Source organism: Salvelinus sp. IW2-2015, linkage group LG17, assembly GCF_002910315.2.
Source record: "Salvelinus sp. IW2-2015 linkage group LG17, ASM291031v2, whole genome shotgun sequence".
Taxonomy (NCBI): domain Eukaryota; kingdom Metazoa; phylum Chordata; class Actinopteri; order Salmoniformes; family Salmonidae; genus Salvelinus; species Salvelinus sp. IW2-2015.
Genome location: NC_036857.1, coordinates 22716028 through 22736526, shown reverse-complemented (window position 1 = coordinate 22736526; position 20499 = coordinate 22716028). Strand labels below are relative to the sequence as shown.

At 41.0% G+C, this 20499-nt stretch overlaps 1 protein-coding gene across 1 annotated transcript; it reads right to left on the bottom strand.

The window, feature by feature from the left end:
- Positions 1–101: 101 nt before the first annotated feature.
- Positions 102–18117, bottom strand: LOC111976580 (CD63 antigen). Its single transcript, XM_024005525.2, has 8 exons — positions 18018–18117; positions 13835–13920; positions 5347–5535; positions 3100–3174; positions 2881–2979; positions 838–984; positions 630–713; positions 102–521 (listed from the first exon to the last, which is right to left on the bottom strand). Exons 2-8 carry the CDS (start codon positions 13898–13900, stop codon positions 456–458), a joined length of 726 nt encoding a protein of 241 aa, XP_023861293.1. The 5' UTR covers positions 13901–13920; positions 18018–18117; the 3' UTR covers positions 102–455.
- Positions 18118–20499: the final 2382 nt, after the last annotated feature.

The following is a 20499-nucleotide window of genomic DNA, read 5'->3' as shown; positions in this document are numbered from 1 at the left end:
TTACATCAGCCTTGTCCATAGATTCAGTCAACTGTTCTGCCCAGTGAGGAGCTACAGCAGATACAACACTAGAGGGCATCAGTCAATGAACACTAAATTGAAAAGGTATTGACTGAAATCTTTAATAAAAGTCCTTAAAATTGGGGAACCACGAAGAACGACATTACAGATTAAATAGCTTTAATGAAAAATACATTCTAGGGTAGAATATGTTCATAAGATCAAAAGTTAAGAACGTTTCACTTTCAAAAACACTTGAATGCTGCCCTATTTAAATAAAAAATATACTTTTCTAAAAAATAACTAAACATTGATATTCTTGGCAGGAGTCATATTCGGCGTCAGTGCAAAGGCACGTGTTTTAACATCTTGAATAAGTAAATTTAAAAAAGTTATTGAACATAACTTGACAGTCAGTTGCACTGTCAGCCACTCCTCTGCTATTGGCCAACTGATCACATGACTTCGTAGCCACTGCGAATGCCCCCCATCAACATGCAGGCGAATATGATGCCCATGATCTGAAAACACACAAAAACACAGTTAGAAAACATGCAAAATTGTGTGTGTGTTGAACTAGCATCTGTATGTGCAAATGTATATACTTGGTTGTGTGTGTTTGCTCCTACCTGCAGGAAAGCGATCACCAGTGCTGCTATAATCACCCACATGAGGTTCTTCTTCAACAGCTTCTCTACAACAGTTTCACACCCCTACATAGCAATCCGAGACAGAAATGTCATTCGACCCATTCACTGTTCTGGAGGTATTTTTGCTTGGATGAATTGGTATTTTATTTCACATTTTCATAAAATCAACCACTGTGTTGGACCTTACCGTCTGGTGTATCTTGAGTGCATCCCCCATGGCCCCCTGACCACAGCTAGCGGTGACATTGATGCAACAGGAGTCTGGAACAGAGTTTGGAACAGACCCAAACTTGCCTATCCAGTCAGTGGCGTTAGTCACGCCACAACATTTCAGCTGGATGAAGAACAGCAAGAATGGTGAGAATAAGTTTGAGCATGACACAGGTAGACAGATGGAGGAAGAGACAACAGCAAAATGAGGTAGTAAGGTTGTTGGTTAGAGGGGAAAACAGACCGGAAGCAGGGCAGGATATTGCTTAATAATGTCAACAGAAGACGAGACAAGATAAACATGGCATAGAAGACTCACACTAAAAGGATAGAGTAATGTTACATGGGGAGGTGCCAAATTAAGCAAATAAAGTCCAAAATACATACACAATGCATCTTAACATTATGACAAATGTCTCAATACAGTGCCTTAAGAAAGTATTCACACCCCTGGACTTTTTCCACATTTTGTTATGTTACAGCCTGAATTTAAAATGTATTAAATTGAGATTTGTCACTGGCCTACATATCAAAATGTGGAATTATGTTTTTCAATGTTAAAAAAAACAACAAATTAATAAAAAACAAAAAGATTGAATGTCTTGAGTCAATAAGTATTCAACAACTTTGTTATGGCAAGCCTAATTAAGTTCAGGAGTAAAAACATGCTTAACAAGTCACATAAGTTGCATGGACTCAACGTGTGCAATATTAGTGTTTAACATGATTTTTGAATGACTCCCTCATCTCTGTACCCCGAGCAGTGAATTTCAACCACAAAGACCATAGGTTGTTCAATGCCTCACAAGAGCACCTATTGGTAGATTAAAAGAAAAAAGAAAGCTGACATTTAATATATCTTTGAGCATGGTGAAGTATTACACTTTGGATGGTGTATCAATACACCCAGTTATTACAAAGATACAGGCAGCCTTTCTAACTCAGTTGCTGGAGAGGAAGGAAAAAAAGGAAGGAAACCGCTCAGGGATTTCACCATGAGGCCAATGGTGACTTTAAAACAGTTAGAGTTTAATGGCTGTGATAGGAGAAAACAGAGGATGGATCAACAACATTGTAGTTACTCCACAATAGTAACCTAATTGAGACAGAGTAAAAAGGAAGCCTGTACAGAATATAAATATTCCAAAACATGCATACTGTTTGCAATAAGGCACTGAAATAATACTGCAAAAAATGTGTCAAAGCAATTAACTTTGTCCTGAATACAACGTCATGTTTGGGGCAAATCCAATACATTACCGAGTACCACTCCATATTGTCAAGCATAGTGGTGGCTGCATCATGTTATGGGTATGCTTGTAATTAAGGACTGGGAAGTTTTTCAGGATAAAAAAGAAACAGAATGGAGCTAAGCGCAGGCAAAAGCCAAGAGGAAAACCTGGTTCAGTCAACTCTCCACCAGTCACTAGGAGATTAATTCACCTTTCAGCCATTTAAAACAAGGCCAAATCTACACTACTGTTGCTTACCAAGAAGACAGTGAATGTTCCTGAGTGGCCGAGTTACAATTTAGACTTAAATCAACTAGAAAACCTATGGCAAGACCAGAATATGGTTGTCTAGCAATGGACAACAACCGATTTGACAGGGCTTGAAGAATTTAAAAAATAATAAAAATAAAGAAAAATGGCCAAATGTTGCACGATCCAGGTGTGGAAAGCTCTTAGAGACTTAGCCAGAAACTCACAGCTGTAATCAATGCCAAAGGTTCTTCAACAAAGTATTAGTGTGAATACTTATTTAAAATGAGATATTTCTCCATTTAATTTTTCAATACATTTGCTAAAATTCCTTAAGACATGTTTTCACTATGTCATTATGGGGTATTGTGCGTAGATGGGTGAGCATTTTGAATTCAGGCTGTAACAAAATGTGGAATAAATCAAGGGGTATGAATACTTTACGAAGGCACTGTAAGTGGTGTCGTACATTACTACACCTAAAAATATCAAATGCATGTCAGTTGTTTCTTCGGTTAGATGTAATGGTTGATACTAACGTCAATTTGCAGGCTGTCCAGGGCTTTCTTGAATTCAGCGGTGCCATTGCTGTACTTGGTGACCATGTCATTGAGACCATCATGGACAATGACTGTCAGCTAAGTAGAGGACAGAAACAATTTAGTAATTCCACCTGTTAACTATGTTGACTGTACATGCAGTTACTGTAGAGACACAGATGTGTAAAAAAGCTGCCTGAAATACATGAGCATACTCACTTTGCCTCTGAAGACATATCCAGCGATGGCAGCACCAATCTCAGTGATAATGATCAGACCCAGAAGGATAGAAAACTTAGGAGAAAATATATGATCAAAATAAATATTAGCGCAGAGGTCAGATACACTACATGACCAAATGTACGTGGACACCTGCTCGTCAAATCTCTCATTCCAAAATCATGGGCATTAATATGGAGTTGGTCCCCCCTTTTCTGCTATAACAGCCTCCACTCTTCTGAAAAGGCTTCCACTAGATGTTGGAACATTTGCTGCAGGGACTTGCTTCCATTCAGCCACAAGAACAATTGTTAAGTTGGGCACGGATGTTGGGCGATTAGGCCTGGCTTACAGTCAGCGTTCCAAATTATCCCCAGGGTGTCCAGTGGGGTTAAGGTCAGGGCTTTGTGTAGGCCAGTCAAGTTTTTCAACACGATCTCGACAAAGTATGGCCCTCGCTTTGTGCTCGGGGGCATTGTCATGCTGAAACAGGAAAGGGCCTTCCCCAAACTGTTGCCACAAAGTTGGAAGCACAGAATTGTCTAGAATGTCATTGTATGCTGTAGTGTTATGATTTCCCTTCACTGGAACTAAGGGGCCTCGCCCAAACTATTAAAAACAACCCCAGACTATTATCCCTCCACCAAAATTACAGTTGGTACTATTCATTCGGTCAGGTAGCCTTCTCCTGGCATCTACCATAACCCAGATTCGTCCGTCGGATTGCCAGATGGTGAAGTGTGATTCATCCCTCCAGAGACCGCGTTTCCACTGCGCCAGAGTCCAATGGCGGCAAGCTTTACGCCACTCCAGCAGACGCTTGGCATTGCGCATGGTGATCTTAAGCTTATGTGTGGCTGCTCGGCCATGGAAACCCATTTCATGAAGCTCCTGACGAACAGTTCTAGTGCTGACGTTGCTTCCAGAGGCAGTTTGGAAGTCTGTAGTGAGTGTAGCAACCAAGGACAGACGATTTTTCCACGCTATGCACTTCAGCACTCCTTCTGTGAACTTGCATGGCCTACCACGTCGCGGCTGAGCCGTTGTTGCTCCTAGATGTTTCCACTTCACAATAACAGCACTTAGTTGACCGGGGCAGCTCTAGTAGGGCAGACTTGTTGGAAAGATGGCATCCTATGACAGTGCCATGTTGAAAGTCACCGATTTCTTCAGTAAGGTCATTCTACTGCCAATGTTTGTCTATGGAGATTGCATGGCTGTGTGCTTGATTTTATACACGTCAGCAATGGGTGTGGCTAAAATAGCCGAATCCACTAATTTGAAGGGGCGTCCATATACCTTTTTTTTTGTGTGTGTGTGTGTGTGTGTGTGTGTGTGTGTGTGTGTATGTATATATATATATATATATAACACACACAAAAGTATATATTAGCTCTTTTTTTAAGATTAAAGGACTTAACACATTGATAAGCTGATGAACTGAACATTAATTTTTTATTTTATTTTTATTTTACCGTTATTTTACCAGGTAAGTTGACTGAGAACACGTTCTCATTTGCAGCAACGACCTGGGGAATAGTTACAGGGGAGAGGAGGGGGATGAATGAGCCAATTGTAAACTGGGGATTATTAGGTGACCGTGATGGTTGAGGGCCAGATTGGGAATTTAGCCAGGACACCGGGGTTAACACCCCTACTCTTACGATAAGTGCCATGGGATCTTTAATGACCTGAGAGAGTCAGGACACCCGTTTTAACGTCCCATCCGAAAGACGGCACCCTACACAGAGCAGTGTCCCCAATCACTGCCCTGGGGCATTGGGATCTTTGTTTAGACCAGAGGAAAGAGTGCCTCCTACTGGCCCTCCAACACCACTTCCAGCAGCACCTGGTCTCCCATCCAGGGACTGACCAGGACCAACCCTGCTTAGCTTCAGAAGCAAGCCAGCAGTGGTATGCAGGGTGGTATGCTGCTGGCTAATAAGGATTTAGATTGAGCTACTGTAAAATCCTCTAATTCAGGTAACAAAATCTGTTATGTCTGTCTGGATGTAACAAACACTGCATTCACTACGGAATAAAAGGTTGCCTAGATGTAAAAGAGAAGTATGGAGCGTTGTCAAATGTTGGTTCAGACTGCTTTTCAACAAGATCAAACATGCATGCGGTTAATGTTTGCAGCAGCCCCCTCCCCTAATACAGGTTGTCATGTTATGTAAATATACCATGGTGACCATGCAATAGCTCTCCTTCATAAATGTTATGTAATGTTATATGTGTACATACCATGGTGACCATGCAGTAGCTCTCCTTCCAGGCTCCACAGCAGCCAAAGAAGGCGATGAAGAAGACGATGACCCCCACCACGATGAGGACCAAGGGGGCTGATGAGGCTGAGACATTATTGATCACTAGGGTGCTGTGGAGAGCCACCTGAACCAAAACACCCAGCACTACCAGAGCCAGACCACACAGCTAGAGAGAGAAATAAATGGAGAGATGGAAGAAAGAGTTTAATGATGAGGTCACAGAAATATACACTTAAATCATTCAAATTATTTAATATTAATTTACATCATGCATGCATGGGCTTCTACAAATCATTGAATATCTGTTGCGTTGTACAAACACTTTGAAATATGTAATGTGCACAGGATTGTACTTAGCCTAAACCCCGAACATGTACAGCCAAGTTCGTAGTCTGTACAACTGAATGATAAATTGGTATTGTATGAGGTCATACTTTTAAATGGCAAGAAAGTGCTTAAGTGTATATCAAATTTCAATCAAATGTGTTTATAAAGCCCTTCTTACATCAGCTGATGTCAAAGTGCTGTACAGAAATATGTAAATGTCAGACAAGTGTACATCAGATCCTGCCTTATTCCCGTTTAAGTTATTTAAATGAACTAATACAGGGGCCCTAATTCAAATAAGTCATTTACAGATTTTTTTTAAGACACTCATTCTAGAATGACAGTTACTATAATGGTTATTTGCTAATGGTGTCCAGCCCTAGTCATTTAAATAAACCAACAACCTGAGTAGGTTGAGTAAACAGGAGGGTCACACAAACACACCTCTGTATGCATTGGGTGACAGGTGCTGGACCGATTACATTAAGGCTGTACTACATGGAGACAAGGATCATTTATGTATTAGAATATAGGCCTAATCTCACTGGTGTGTTACAATCAGAGATGACAGGACAGGCTACTAGTTATGAAATTATGGAAATAACAAAAATCATATACTATATTACCAGATCCTAATTTGAGCCATAGTTTAGATTGGTTTAGGCTCTAGGTCAAATGTGGGTTATATAGCATGTTGATATATCATCACTTTCTGTTTCATAAAGGTGTTTTGACTCAGATTTTATGAAGACTTCCTTTTTCCCCCTTTCAAAAAAGTCCTGGAAATAAATGTGCAGTAGCTCCAGGAACAGCTCGGAGAATGTCGAGCAAAACTGGTCGAACCACAACCGATCTGACTTTGTCATGTATCAAGATAAAATACCTAGACAATATTGCCCAATGTTAACAGGAGGAAGAACCCAGCAAAACCTACACCCACAATGGCAGGTCAGTTCCGTGGAATATCACCTGACTGGTGTGATAAGTCATTGCCCTAGTTTTTTTTATTATCCAGGTGCATCCGGTCCAAACTCAGGTACTTTCATCACAGGTAATACCAATGTAAATATTTGCCATGGGTTAGGAATAGGATTGGTCAATGCCTGGTTTCTATATAGTGGAGATGGATGAAAATGATAACATGCAGAAGAAAGAGGCCATGACATTAATTGTAGCCTTGCAATACAAATACTCACTAAGATTATCATGTAAAAAGAAATGTAGTGTGCCATTAAACACCTGAGAAGAATATGAGAAGAAGAAATCAAATCGTATTGTCACATACACGCATTTAGCAGATGTTATAGTGGTTGTAGCAAAATGCTTATGTTTCTAGCTCCAACAGTGCAATAATATCTAACGATAAAAGAAAATACACAAAAATCTACCAAGTTAAATGTAAGAGGAAGATTAGGAAGAGCAGTCAGATGTCTGGATTATTAATATATACAGTGCATTCGGAAAGTATTATATTTACTTTTCCCACATTTTGTTACGGTACAGCCCTATTCTAAAATGGATTAAATAGTTTTTGCTCCTCAATCTACACACAATAACCCATAATGACAAGGCCACTGTGTCCTTGGGGACCTTCAATGCTGCAGACATGTTTTGGTATCCATCCCCAGATCTGTACCTCAACACAATCCTGTCTCGGAGCGCTACAGACAACTCGTTCGACCTCATGGCTTGGTTTTTGCTCTGACTTGCCTTTCCAAATCATGTCCAGTCAATTGAAATTACCACAGATGACTCCAATCAATCTCAATCAAGAAAGATCAAGGATGATCAATGGAGACAGGATGCACCTGAGCTCAATTTCAAGTCTCATAGCAAAAGGTCTGGATCCTTATGTAAATAAGGTTTATTTGACAATTTTAATACATTTGCAAAAATTTCTAAAAACCTGTTTTTGCTTTGTTATTGTGTGGTATTGTGTGTAGATTGAAGAGGATTTTTTTAAATTACTTATAGTCTAACGTTAAATTTTTTTGGGAAAAAGGTTGAGGGGTCTGAATACTTTCTGAATGTACTGAATGATGGGACATATAGACAGTATATGGATAGAATATGTAGTATATCTGTAGAATAGAATGGTAAATGTACAGCAATAGTTAAAGGGCCTTCAGAAAGTATGAACATAGGGCAGCAGCCTCTAAGGTGCTGGTTGAGTAACCGGGTGGTAGGAGACTAGTCACAGTGACTAAAGTTCTAGGCAGGGTACTGGGCGGAGGCCTGCTAATGGTGACTAACACACTGATGGCCTTGAGATAAAAGCTGTTTTTCATTCTCTTGGGCCCAGCTTTTAGATGGTTGTGGGGAGGTGGGGCAGGCCATGGCTGAGGTCCTTGATCTTCTTGGCTTCCTGTGACACCGGGTGCTTTAGATGTCCTGAGGGCAGACAGTGTGACCTCTGGAGAGCCCTGTGGTTGCGGGCGGTGCAGTTGCCGTATCAGGCGGTGATAGTGGCCAAAAGAATGCTCTCAACGGGGCATCTAAAAGTTTGAGGGTCTTAGGGGCCAAGCCGAATTGCTTAAGCCTCCTGAGGTTGAAGAGGCGCAACACCACACCGTCTGTGCGGCTGGACCATTTCAGATTGTCAATGTCTGTATCCTTTGGAATGTTTGTTTAATTCGATATTGTATTCCGATGACATTTTGCAATTACAGAACGATTTGTTTGTATAGATCAATGCCTAATTGAAGGCAGTGTCTGTATTTTTCTATTGTTTCCCCATGGTTGTTTGTTTGTCTGTTGGTTTTAGGTTTGTTTTGATCCACTACCAGAGGGATGTCACAAAGCATCACTAGGTTTAAGCAAGGTAATTCAAAGAAATGTTTTTAGTTTGGGTTATTTTCCTAAGCTATTATTGAATATGGGTTGTCTCATCAATTATTCCATGCCTATTTCTAGAAAATATTTACTTATTTTAGAATATACACCAAGGAATATTAAAAACTTTTCACCGTCACTGCAGCCCTGTTTATGTGGATGGGACGTGCTCCCTCTGCTGTCTCCTGAAGTCCACAATCAGCTCCTTCGTTTTGTTTATGTTATTTTCCTGGCACCACTCCGCCAGGGCCCTCACCTCCTCCCTGTGGACAGTCTTGTCATTGTTGGTAATCAGGTCTACCGTTGTTGTGTTGTCTGCAGACTTGATGATTGAGTTAGAGACATGCGTGGCCACGCAGTCATGGGTGAACAGGGAGTACAGAAGGGACTGAGCACGCACCCTTGTGGGAACTGTGTTGAGTATCAGCGTAGCAGAGGTGTTGTTGCCTACCTTCAACACCTGGGTGCAGCCCGTCAGGAAGTCCAGGACCAAGTTGCACAGGGCGGGGTTCAGACCCAGGGCCCAGAATTTAGTGATGAGCTTTGAGGGTACCTAGGTATTCCCCTTGTCCAGATAGGATAAGGCAATGCGATTACATCCTCCATGGATCTAGTGGGCCAGTATGCAAATTGCAGTGGGTCTAGGGTGTCAGGTAAGGTGGAGGTGATATGATCCTTTACTAACCTCTCAAAGTGTCTGTGACGTGGCTGGTTTTCCCTTTAGAGTGCGTGATCGTATGTGTCAGGGACTCCAGACATTGTGTCTGAGCCGCTGAATTGCGACTCCACTTTGTACTGACGTTTTGCCTGTTTGCCTTACGAAGGGCATAGCTGGACTGTTTGTATTCGTCCGTGTTCACAGTTACCTTGCCGTAGTTAAATGTGGTGGTTCATGCTTTCATTTTTGTGTGAATGCTGCAATCTATGGTTTGGATAGGTTTTAAAAATTGTCAGTGGGAACAATATCCCCAATGCACTTCCTGATGAACTCAGTCACAGAGTTAGTGTATACGTCAATGTTATTATCAGAGGCAACCTGGAACATATCCCAGTCCACGTGATCAAAACAATCATGAAGCATAGATTCCAATTGGTCAGACCAACGTTGAACTGTCCTTACCACGGATAGTTCCGGTTTTAGTTTCTGCATATAGGACGGGAGGAGCAAAATGGACGCGTGATCTGATTTGCCGAAGGGAGGGCGGGGAAGAGCTTTGTAGCCATCGCGGAAAAGAGAGTAACAATGGTTGAGCGTTTGAGGCGCGAGTTGCGCAGGAGAGATGTTGATAAAACTTCGGTCGCATTTTCTTCAGATTTGCTTTATTAAAAGTTCCCAGCTACAATAAATGCTGCCTCAGGATATGCGGTTTCCAGTTTGCACAAAGTTCAGTGTAGTTTCTTAAGAGCCGTCGTGGTATCGGCTTGAGGGGGAATATACACGGCTGTGACGATGACCGAAGAGAATTCTCTCGGGAGGTAATGCGGTCAGCATTTGATTGGGAGGTATTCTAGGTCAGGTTAACTTCTTATGGCTGAAATCCCGTTAACGGGATCGATTTGACATCAGCCAGTGAAAGTGCAGGGCGCCAAATTCAAACAGAAATCTCAAAATTAAGATTCCTCAAACATACAAGTATTATACACCATTTTAAAGATAAACTTGTTGTTAATCCCACTACAGTGTCCGATTATGTTAGGTCAGCGCTTAGTCACAAAAAGCAGAAATGGAGATAAAATGATTCACTAACCTTTGATGATCTTCATCAGATGGCACTCATAGGACTTCATGTTACACAATACATGTATGTTTTGTTCGATAAAGTTCATTTTTATATCCAAAAATCTCAGTTTACATTGTTGCGTTATGTTCAGAAATGCATTGTCGCAAACAAACATCCGATGAAAGTGCAGAGAGCCACATCAAATTACATAAATACTCATCATAAATGTTGATGACAATACAAGTGTTATACATGGAATTAAAGATATACTTCTCCTTAATGCAACCGCTGTCAGATTTCAAAAAAGCTTTACAGCGAAAGCATACCCTGCGATAATCTGAGTACAGCGCTAAGACACCAAAACAAGCCATACAGATACCCGCCATGTTGTGGAGTCATAAGTCAGAAATAGCATTATAAATATTCACTTACCTTTAATGACCTTCATTGGAATGCACTCCCAGGAATCCCAGTTCGACAATGTTTGTTTTGTTCGATAAAGTCCATCATTTATGTCCAAATACCTCCTTTTTGTTCACGCATTTAGTTCACAAATCCAAATTCACAAGGAGCAGGCACTTAGTCCAGACGAAAAGTCAAAAGGTTCCATTACAGTTCGTAGAAACATGTCAAACGACGTATAGAATCAATCTTTAGGATGTTTTTATCATAAATCTTCAATAATATTCCAACCGGACAATTCCTTTGTCTGAAAAGGAACGCAGCTCGCTCTCACGGCCGCACACATGACTTAGCTCAAGGCATTCTGCCAGACCCCTTAGTCAAACAGCTCTTATTCGCTCCCCCTTCACACTAGAAGCCCGAAACAAGGTTCTAAAGACGGTTGACATCTAGTGGAAGCCTTAGGAAGTGCAATCAGACCAAATGTACACTATCTTGGATAGGCAAAGACTTGAAAACGTACAAACCTCTGATTTCCCACTTCCTGGTTGAATTTTTTCTCAGGTTTTTGCCTGCCATATGAGTTCTGTTATACTCACAGACATCATTCAAACAGTTTTAGAAACTTCAGTGTTTTCTATCAAAATCTACTAATAATATGCATATCTTAGCTTCTGGGCCTGAGTAGCAGGCAGTTTACTCTGGGCACCTTATTCATCCAAGCTACTCAATACTGCCCCCCAGCCATAAGAAGTTAACAAAAGGACTTGAGTTCCTGTAAACTGCCACAATGACGAATAAAGGATACAATTTAGGAATGTCGTATTTCTGGTCAAAATGCTGCTGAGTGACCACAAATCTAATATCCAAAAGTTATAGGTAATAATGCAAAAAACTTTCTGAGCAAATAACACAAAAATATAAAGTGCAAAGTTGCTTAGGAGCTAGGAACAAGACAAAGAGATCCCACTCTTGAACTTCGATATGTCTGTACAGTATATTATGTTCAACGATATATTGAAAAATTTGACAAATAAACAAAATTGTACATGTTGAATATTCATGTTTATATTTTTCTACATTTGTAAATTAAGGTTTCAAAAAAAGTTTTTGAGATCAAAATGCTACTCACATTACAGAGCAAGTGGTAAAGCTTTATAGGTCACCAATGTTTGCTTTGTAGCAGAGTATGTGAGAAGAGTGGAGTGCGGAGCGAATTTCCCCAAAGACTGGAGCATTGGCCTTCTCGCCCGCTCCAATAGTGCACACTTCCGAGTTCAGGACACGCCCAGCTCAGCATGCATTTGTAGGCTACTTGTGTGCTGCTATAGCCCCTTGCTTTAACTACTGTCATGGAGTTAGCTAAATATTTTCATAAAGAAACTGATAAATCACAGCGGTGCAAAAATTAGGATGACTTACAAAGGAGGAAGGACCAAGAGAGGGAGTGATGTAGCATCCACAACTAAATAATCAGGAAACGTGTATTTTTAGAAAGCATGATGTTTTACTATGTGCACATGCTAACAGAAAGGAACGAGGTGGGAAGCTAGCTAAGTGTGTTGTTCTAGCAAAGTATTTATAAACAAAACCCCTAATCTCTTAAAAGTTGTTCTTGTTTGTTCTATTATCTATTCAATACGCTGTCATTGATTTTGGCACAATAGGCCTGACATTTTACCTCGTTCAAAGACGCTTCCCGTTTTGGTGTGGTTATTTTGCCTAAACCTTTGGCCGAACTATAGAAAAATACAAAAACAACTCTGCATCCATGCCCAGCCTGGCAAGAGTGGCCTGACGGTTGTTTAGCATCCCCAGTGGCTCTGCAAGCGCGGTATTTACCGCTACTGGCCTGCTCTCCAGGCACCATCACACGAGCCGCAAGCCACAGATTCTGGCCAAACTTGTGTTTCTAAAACTGAATTCAAAGGCATTGTAGACAACCGAATAAGGCATGTTTTGTTTCATTTGTATTTAACTCCGAGTAAGTCAAAGCCTATATGCACAATAATGATTTAATAAAAAGGAAATGTTTAAATGTTGGGCGCTTAATGTTCCTGTCAGCCTAGTGTGCAGCACTCGCAAAAGCTTCACAATTTATTTATTTGTAATCTAAATCCTTCTTAGTCACCTTCATAATCATATGGTTTGGTTTCAATACTTCAAAAACAAAATGGTAGGGCCAGGTAGTCACAAAAATAGATGGGTGTTTGTTAAATGGGGACAGAGCGATGCGCATTCGGTTTCTGACCTCTTATTACAACATAGCTCATGGATTAGTCAAGAGATCTTAACTTTCACATGAAGGCTTTGTATCAGTGAATGCAGACCATAAAAAAAAGGACAAGTCACATGATATTTTCATAACACTTTGAACAGGTCACAAGACTCAGATTCATCACATGCTCACTCACTCACTTCCACCCTCCCTCTCAAGTCATTACTTCCTCTTTCAATAGAATTTTAGAAGTTAAACATTAACACAATTTTTTATATTTCCAATAGGAGTTTGTGTGCGTCCTGGGTCAGCTGACAGACTCCTGCGTATTGGCCTTACAATAGGAGAACTACAAGACTAAGTAATGACAGTCTTGGCGAGTTGGAAATAAATAGATTTAAAAAAAATACACATAACCAGCTGTAGGCTACATATAAACTGGGTCAAGTAACTACAATAACAGTTTAATGCCAAACAATTAAGAGGCTCAGAAACTGAGGTAAGCTAATGGAAAGTAAGAAACCTTGCTCTCAGTCCCACACCAAACATAAACATTTCATTTTGTGGCATATCTAACTACATCACAACTGACAGTTGTGGAGGAGGCTTGTATAACTTTTACAGCTGTAAAGAGTCATGATAATCACATGCCCTTTTCCAGATTTGTAGATGTTTATTTACAGTATTAATGAAAGGGACTTTTCTTAGTAAGCCTACCAATTACCTAACTTGTCTTGAGCATATCACATGGACCAAACTAATACACCACATTAAAACTATTTCAGTTCGAGGAACTGTGAAACTTCCTTAATGAATCATGAGCTGTGTTAACTGAGTGTCAGAGGCATTTCACAATCAATCTAGATGCAGGTTGTATTAGTGCCACCAGATGTACAGAACTCAAAAGGCCAGAAGCAGCACATCCTAGCCAGTCAGGATTCCAAACCTCCACCTGCATTACTCACCCAGAAGATGAAGTTGAAAAAGAAGAGTAGGTACTTCACACATTTCATTCTTCCCTCGACACCCATGGTGAGTCCGGATCAAGACCCTGGCTCAAGACAAAGAAAAATATATTTTAACTAGTGAGACTAAAGAATTATTACTATTATTATTGTTATTATGTATTACAAATACAAAATGGTGTGGAGGAGTTTTAGGATATCACTTGTTGCTTCATCGCCTAGGCCTAGTGTGTTTAGCTCTGCTAAACAGATGCATATCTGTATTTCCAGTCAAGTGAAACCCATAGATTAGGGCTTAATGAATTTATTTAAATTGACTGATTTCCTCATATTAACTGTAAATCAGTAAAATATTAGAAATGATTGCATGTGGCATTTATATTTTTCAGTGTCTATTGGGTTCAGTGTCTATTGGGTGACACAGGTCATTAAGAGGCCACCATAAGCTATTAAATTTGGTTAATTGTTTGTAAAAATCGGTCCCATTTCAGATTAGGCTACCTTAGTTCACAGAGCTGGAAAGGCCTGCAGGGCCGGCGTTATGGGTAGGCCTTAGGGGGCCAGGCCCGCCCTACCGTACCTCCTTGCCAGTACAAATAAAATATTGATCATTTATTTGACTGAGACGCGCGCCGACAGAAAGATTCATCAATCTCAGTTAAAGCATCCGAGCGAGCGAAACAGCGCCCCTCTGTCTCAGTATGTGTAGACCTTGTATCTAATGCTGTCTGGACCAAAAGAGTATGGCATGTCACACTATTTCTGGCCAGGCAGCATCAGATACATGGGCTACATATAGGGAGGCGCTGTTTCACTCACCCAGATGCTTTCTCCGTTGATATAGTTTCAGCAGAGAGGAAGAGGCAAAGCGAAAGCGATCACACTTGCCAAAATATGTCCAGGATAAACCAAAATGAGTTTATATGGGAATTATATGCAGACCTAAGCTTGTCGCCTGCCTCTGGGACAAATACTCCCATTGTTAGGCGGAGACATGAGCATCTTGTCATTATATACAGATCTCTGGTTTCAGCCTCTTGCGAATTGGAGAGTAAAGTTGGCTGGTTCACAGTGCATTGTTAAGAGTCATTCATTTAGACGTTTTTCCAAGGAGATCTTAGATGTAAAGTTGTGACTAAGATGTTTGATGCAGTATTTTTTTATTCAAAAATGTGCATGAAAACAAGTCCTCTCTCGTTGAAGGAAATAATTGTGAAAAATCCCACTGTTGACCAATCAAGGGGCGTAGACGGAGGGGRGAAGGGGCGTAGACGGATACGACGCGTAGACGGATACGACTTTAGTTTGCCTCCAGAAAAATGTTGTGCCGGAACAGCCGAAAAAATGTGCTGAAGTCCAAAACGAACAAGAACGCCACAAATTGTTGTCATAATATATGCACAAACTCTTCCAAACTTTTTCGGCTGGCAAGCATGCAGGACACCTTTAGGATGCTGGATTGCCCAAAGTAAATTGATGTTTCGCCTAAATTATACAGTTACTCCTGTCTGAATAAAATCATTCAAAATACTTCACCAGGGAGCATGACCAGAGAATCATTAGCTTATATATATATATTTTTTAATTGCTGTTCAGTGGTGTAAAGTACTCAAGTAAAAATACTACTTACGTAGTTTTTTTTGTTGGTATCTGTACTTTACTATTTAGATTTTGGACTACTTTAACTTCACTATATTCCTAAAGAAAATAATGTACTTTTTACTCCATACATTTTCCCCTGACATGCAAAAGTACTCATTACATTTTGAATGATTAGCAGCTTCCTGCCATCCAGGACCTCTATAACAGGCAGTGTCAGAGGAAGGCCCCAAAAATTGTCAAAGACTCCAGCCACCCTAGTCATAGACGATTCTCTCTGTTATCACATGGCAAGCGGTACCGGAACGCCAAGTCTAGGTCCAAAAGGCTTCTATCCCCAAGCCATAAGACTCCTGAACAGCTAATCAAAGGGTTACACAGACCCCGCTTTTACACTGCTGCTACTCTCTGTTTATTATCAATGCAGTCACTTTAAATCTTGTACATGTACATATTACCTCGACTAACTGGTGCCCCCGCACATTTACTCTGTACCGGTACCCCTTGTATACAGCCTCGCTTTGTTTGCTGTATTGCCCAGTCTGAGATATGGCATTTCCTTTGCAACTCTGCCTAGAAGGCCAGCAGACCGGAGTCGCCTCTTCACTGTTGAGACTGGTGTTTTGCAGGTACTGTTTTGCGGGTACTATCTCATGAAGCTGCCAGTTGAGGACTTGTGAGGTGTCTATATCTCAAACTAGACACTCTAATGTACTTGTCCTCTAGCTCAGTTGTGCACCGGGGCCGCCCACTCCTTTATATTCTGGTTAGAGCTTTCTGTGAAGGGAGTAGTACACAGCGTTGTACGAGACCTTCAGTTTCTTGCCAATTTCTCACATTGACTGATGAGTTTCAGAAGAAAGTGCTTTGTTCTGTTTCTGGCCATGTTGAGCCTGTAATCGAACCCACAAAAGCTGATGCTCCAGATACTCAACTAGTCTAAAGAAGGACAGTTTTATTGCTTCTTTAAAATCAGAACAGTTTCCAGCTGTGCTAACAATTACAAAATGGTTTTCTAATGATCAATTAGGCTTTAATAATAAACTTGGATTAGCTAACACAAATGTGTCATTGGAACACAGGAGTGATGGTTGCTAATAATGGGACTCCACGCCTATGTAGATAGTCCATTAAAAAAATCAGCCGTTTCCAGCTACATTAATCATTAATAACATTGTATTTCCGATCAATTTGATGTTATTTTAAATGAAGAAGAAAAAAAATCTTTCAAGAACAAGGGAATTTCTAAGTGACCCCAAACTTTGTAATGGTAGGAATAGTTTGCCTAATAAAGGAACTTGAAATTGGGTATACTTTTACTTTTGATTCTTAAGTATATTTTAGCAATGACATTTGTTTTTTTATACTTAAGTATATTTAAAACCAAATACTTTTACTCAAGTAGTATTTTATTGGGTTACTTTCACTTGAGTCATTTTCTATTAAGGTATCTTTACTTTTACTCAAGTTTGAATAGGCTAGTTGATATAATATTGGAAAGTCGCTAGCTACAGCTTTGGGCCAGACCCAGTCATGATTTTAATACGTTGGACTTCAATAACTAATCAAGACAGATCGAAAGGGAGGCAGACAGGCGGAGTAGAGATTAATGTGATTGAAAGAACCTGCATTTTCATCCGGATATTTCACTGTTTTTAAATTGTCGGCTTTATGCCTATGCATTTTAGTTAGTTGACTATGGAAGATATGCCTACTGCTACACTGGCCTATAGTCTATCTCGGAGTTCTATGCTCTCATTTCTTTAGCCGCCAATGGAGCACAGTGCATTAATGTGTCCATATGGCAGAGGCTAGTGCTCTCGCCATAGTTGAAATTAAACTTTAAGATTTGTATCATTTTACTTCAGATTTTTATTATTAAACACATGACAATGACTTTGAGAAATGAAAACGTTATTGAAATATAACTGTTCCACGAAAATGCGCATATAAAAATGATCATAACTGGCACGCAGATCGGTAGAAATGGTAGGCTAAAACGTAAGCTTCCCCAAAATGGAAACACACGAGCTGCCTATGTTCTTTACTATTACACCCTTTAAAAAATGTCAACGCGCAAGCGCCTGCCCGCCGATGGAAATCAAAGATCCGTACAATTGATTCGTTCTGCCGCTAGCCCTGAAAAGCCTCAAGATTGACGTGACAAATGGGCTTATTAAATTAAAGAGAGTAAACAATTGATATTGGAACAATTACTGACTGGGGAGCCTAATAGGAATTCGGACTTTTTTTAAAATTAACGTTTTAAAATCAAGACTGCGACACCCATCGCTGAGGCAACAATGACCAACCAAACCGTTAAATCAGATGGCGCAGGATACAATGTAACTATTGTTCTAGCTTATCGTTCGTAACCAAATTCAATTAGTTAAGTTAACTACGAAGTAACCGTAAAGACAAAGGTATATTAGACTACAGCTTAAATGAAACGTGTCGTTTCCGCATTCTCAAAACATTTTTTTCCCCCTTTCTCTAACCTTTTCTTTCTTTATGGATTTCAGATTTAACAGTCATATTATAACATCAAAGAATTGAAAAAACAAACTTGAATGAAGTAACACACCTTTGTTTTCAAGTTGGAAAAGTAGAGGCGGCGAAGCGATGTGAGGCGTTGGTTGAAATTTGGAAACAAGTTGTTGGGGAAGTTGACGAAGCAATTCTCCGTTTTATAAGCCCCTCCCTCTCTAAATTGCCCTCCATGATCTAATCTGGTTCCAGAAAGCATTAAAAAAGTGGTCATGGAAAATGACCGTCAACAACTAGTTTCACTATCATCCACAGTACACACAGTAGCAGTTCCATTTGCACAACAGTTATTAGGCCTATCAGTTGAGCCTGTAATATTTCAAGGCGAAGCACTATTCATTTAATTTCATCAGTGATGCCCTAGCCTGTAAAATGCATACACTTCTTAATGTAACTGTAGGCCTAAAACAAATGTGTAGTAGGCTTAACTTAGTGACGACTGAAATAATTAAATCAATCCATTTGTTGCGCTCAATACAGAAGTGCTCGGACGAAACAGACGCGAGGCTACAAGACAAGTTTCACTAGTACAGACGGGTATGTTCCATGATATATTTGATAACATTGAGGAGTTACCACAACAGTCACAGGCTTCATCAATAAGTGCATAGACAATATCACTCCCCGCCGTGACTATAACAACGTATCCCAACCAAGAAAGATGCCATACAAGCAACATCCGCGCTGGGATAAAGGCTAAAATTACTGTTTACAATGAACGGGACATGGACACACATAAAATATCCCACTACGACCTCCGACGAGACATCAAACATGCAAAAGACATGCTCATCACTAAGATAAGGACTCTGGGACTAAACACCTCCCTCTGCAACTGGATCCTGGACTTCCTGACGGGCCGCCCCCAGGTGGTAAGAGTAGACAACACGTATGCCACGTTGATCCTTGACACTGGGGCCCCTCAGTGGTGTGTACTTAGTCCCCTCCTGTATTCCCTGTTCACCCACGACTGCCTGGCCAAGCACGACTCCAACACCATCATTAAGTTTGCTGACGACACAACAGTGGTAGGCCTGATCATCGACAACGATGAGATGGCCTATAGGGGGGAGGTCAGAGAACTGGCAGTGTGGTGACAGGACAACAACCTCTCCCTCAATGTGAGCAAGACAAAGGAACTGATCATGGACTACAGGAAAAGGCCCCATTAACATCGACGGAGCTGTAGTGGAGCGGATCGAAAGTTTCAAGTTCCTTGGTGTCCACATCAACGAACTATCATGGTCCAAACATACCAAGACAGTCGTGAAGAGTGCACGACAAAACCTTTTCCCCCTCAGGAGACTGAAAAGATTTGAAATGGGCCCCCAGATCCTCAAAAGGTTCCACAGCTGCACCATCGAGAGCATCCTGACTGGTTGCATCACTGCCTGGTATGGCAACTGCTCGGTATCTGACCGTAAGGCGCTACAGAGGGTAGTGCAAACGGCCCAGTACATCACTGGGGCCAAGCTTCCTGCCATCCAGGACCTATATCATAGGCGGTGTCAGAGGAAAGCCCATAAAATTGTCAGAAACTCCAGTCGCCCAAGTTATAGACTGTTTTCTCTGCTCCGTGGTACCGGAGCGCAAAGTCTAGGACCAAAAGGCTCCTCAACAGCTTTTACCCCAAGCCATTACTGCTGAACAATTCATAAATATCGCCACCGGACAATTTACATTGACCCCCCCCCCCCCCCCCKCKCACCTCTTGTAAACTGCTGCTACTCGCTGTTCGATAGTTACCTATACATAGTTACTTCGCCCCCACCTACATGTACAGATTACCCCAACTAGCCTGTACCCCTGCACACTGACTCGGTACCGGTGCCCCTGTATATAGCCTCGTTATTGTGTTACTTTTTATTTTAGCCTACTTGGTAAATATTTTCTTCTCCTTGAACTGCACTGTTGGTTAAGGGCTTGTAAGTAAGCATTGCACGGTAAAGTCTACACTTGTTGTATTCGGCAAATGTGGCAAATAAAGTTTGATTTGACTGCGTGGCCGCACACGACTCCAACACCATCATCAAGTTTGCTGACTACAAGACGGTGGTAGGCCTGATCACAAACGGCGATTAGTCAGCCTACAGAGAGGATGTGGTGCCAGGACAACAACCTCTCCCTCAATGTCAGTAACATGCTGACCAAACCGGATGCGCATGTGCGCCATCGCGCGCATGTTGATTTTGTACCCCCACACTAGACACGATCAGGACACGTAGGTTGAAATATCAAAACATACTCTGAACCAATTATATTAATCTGGGGACAGGTCGAAAAGCGTTAAAACATTTATGGCAATTTAGCTAGCTAGCTTGCTGTTGCTACCTAATTTGTTCTGGGATATAAACATTGGGTTGTTATTTTACTTGAAATCACAAGGTCTTCTACTCCGACAATGAATCCACAGATAAAACGGTAACCCGAATTCCTTTCTCGTCATCTCTCCTCCTTCCTCAGGCTTCTTTTTTACTTCTTTGGACTTTATATGGCGGTTGGCAACCAACTTTACGGTG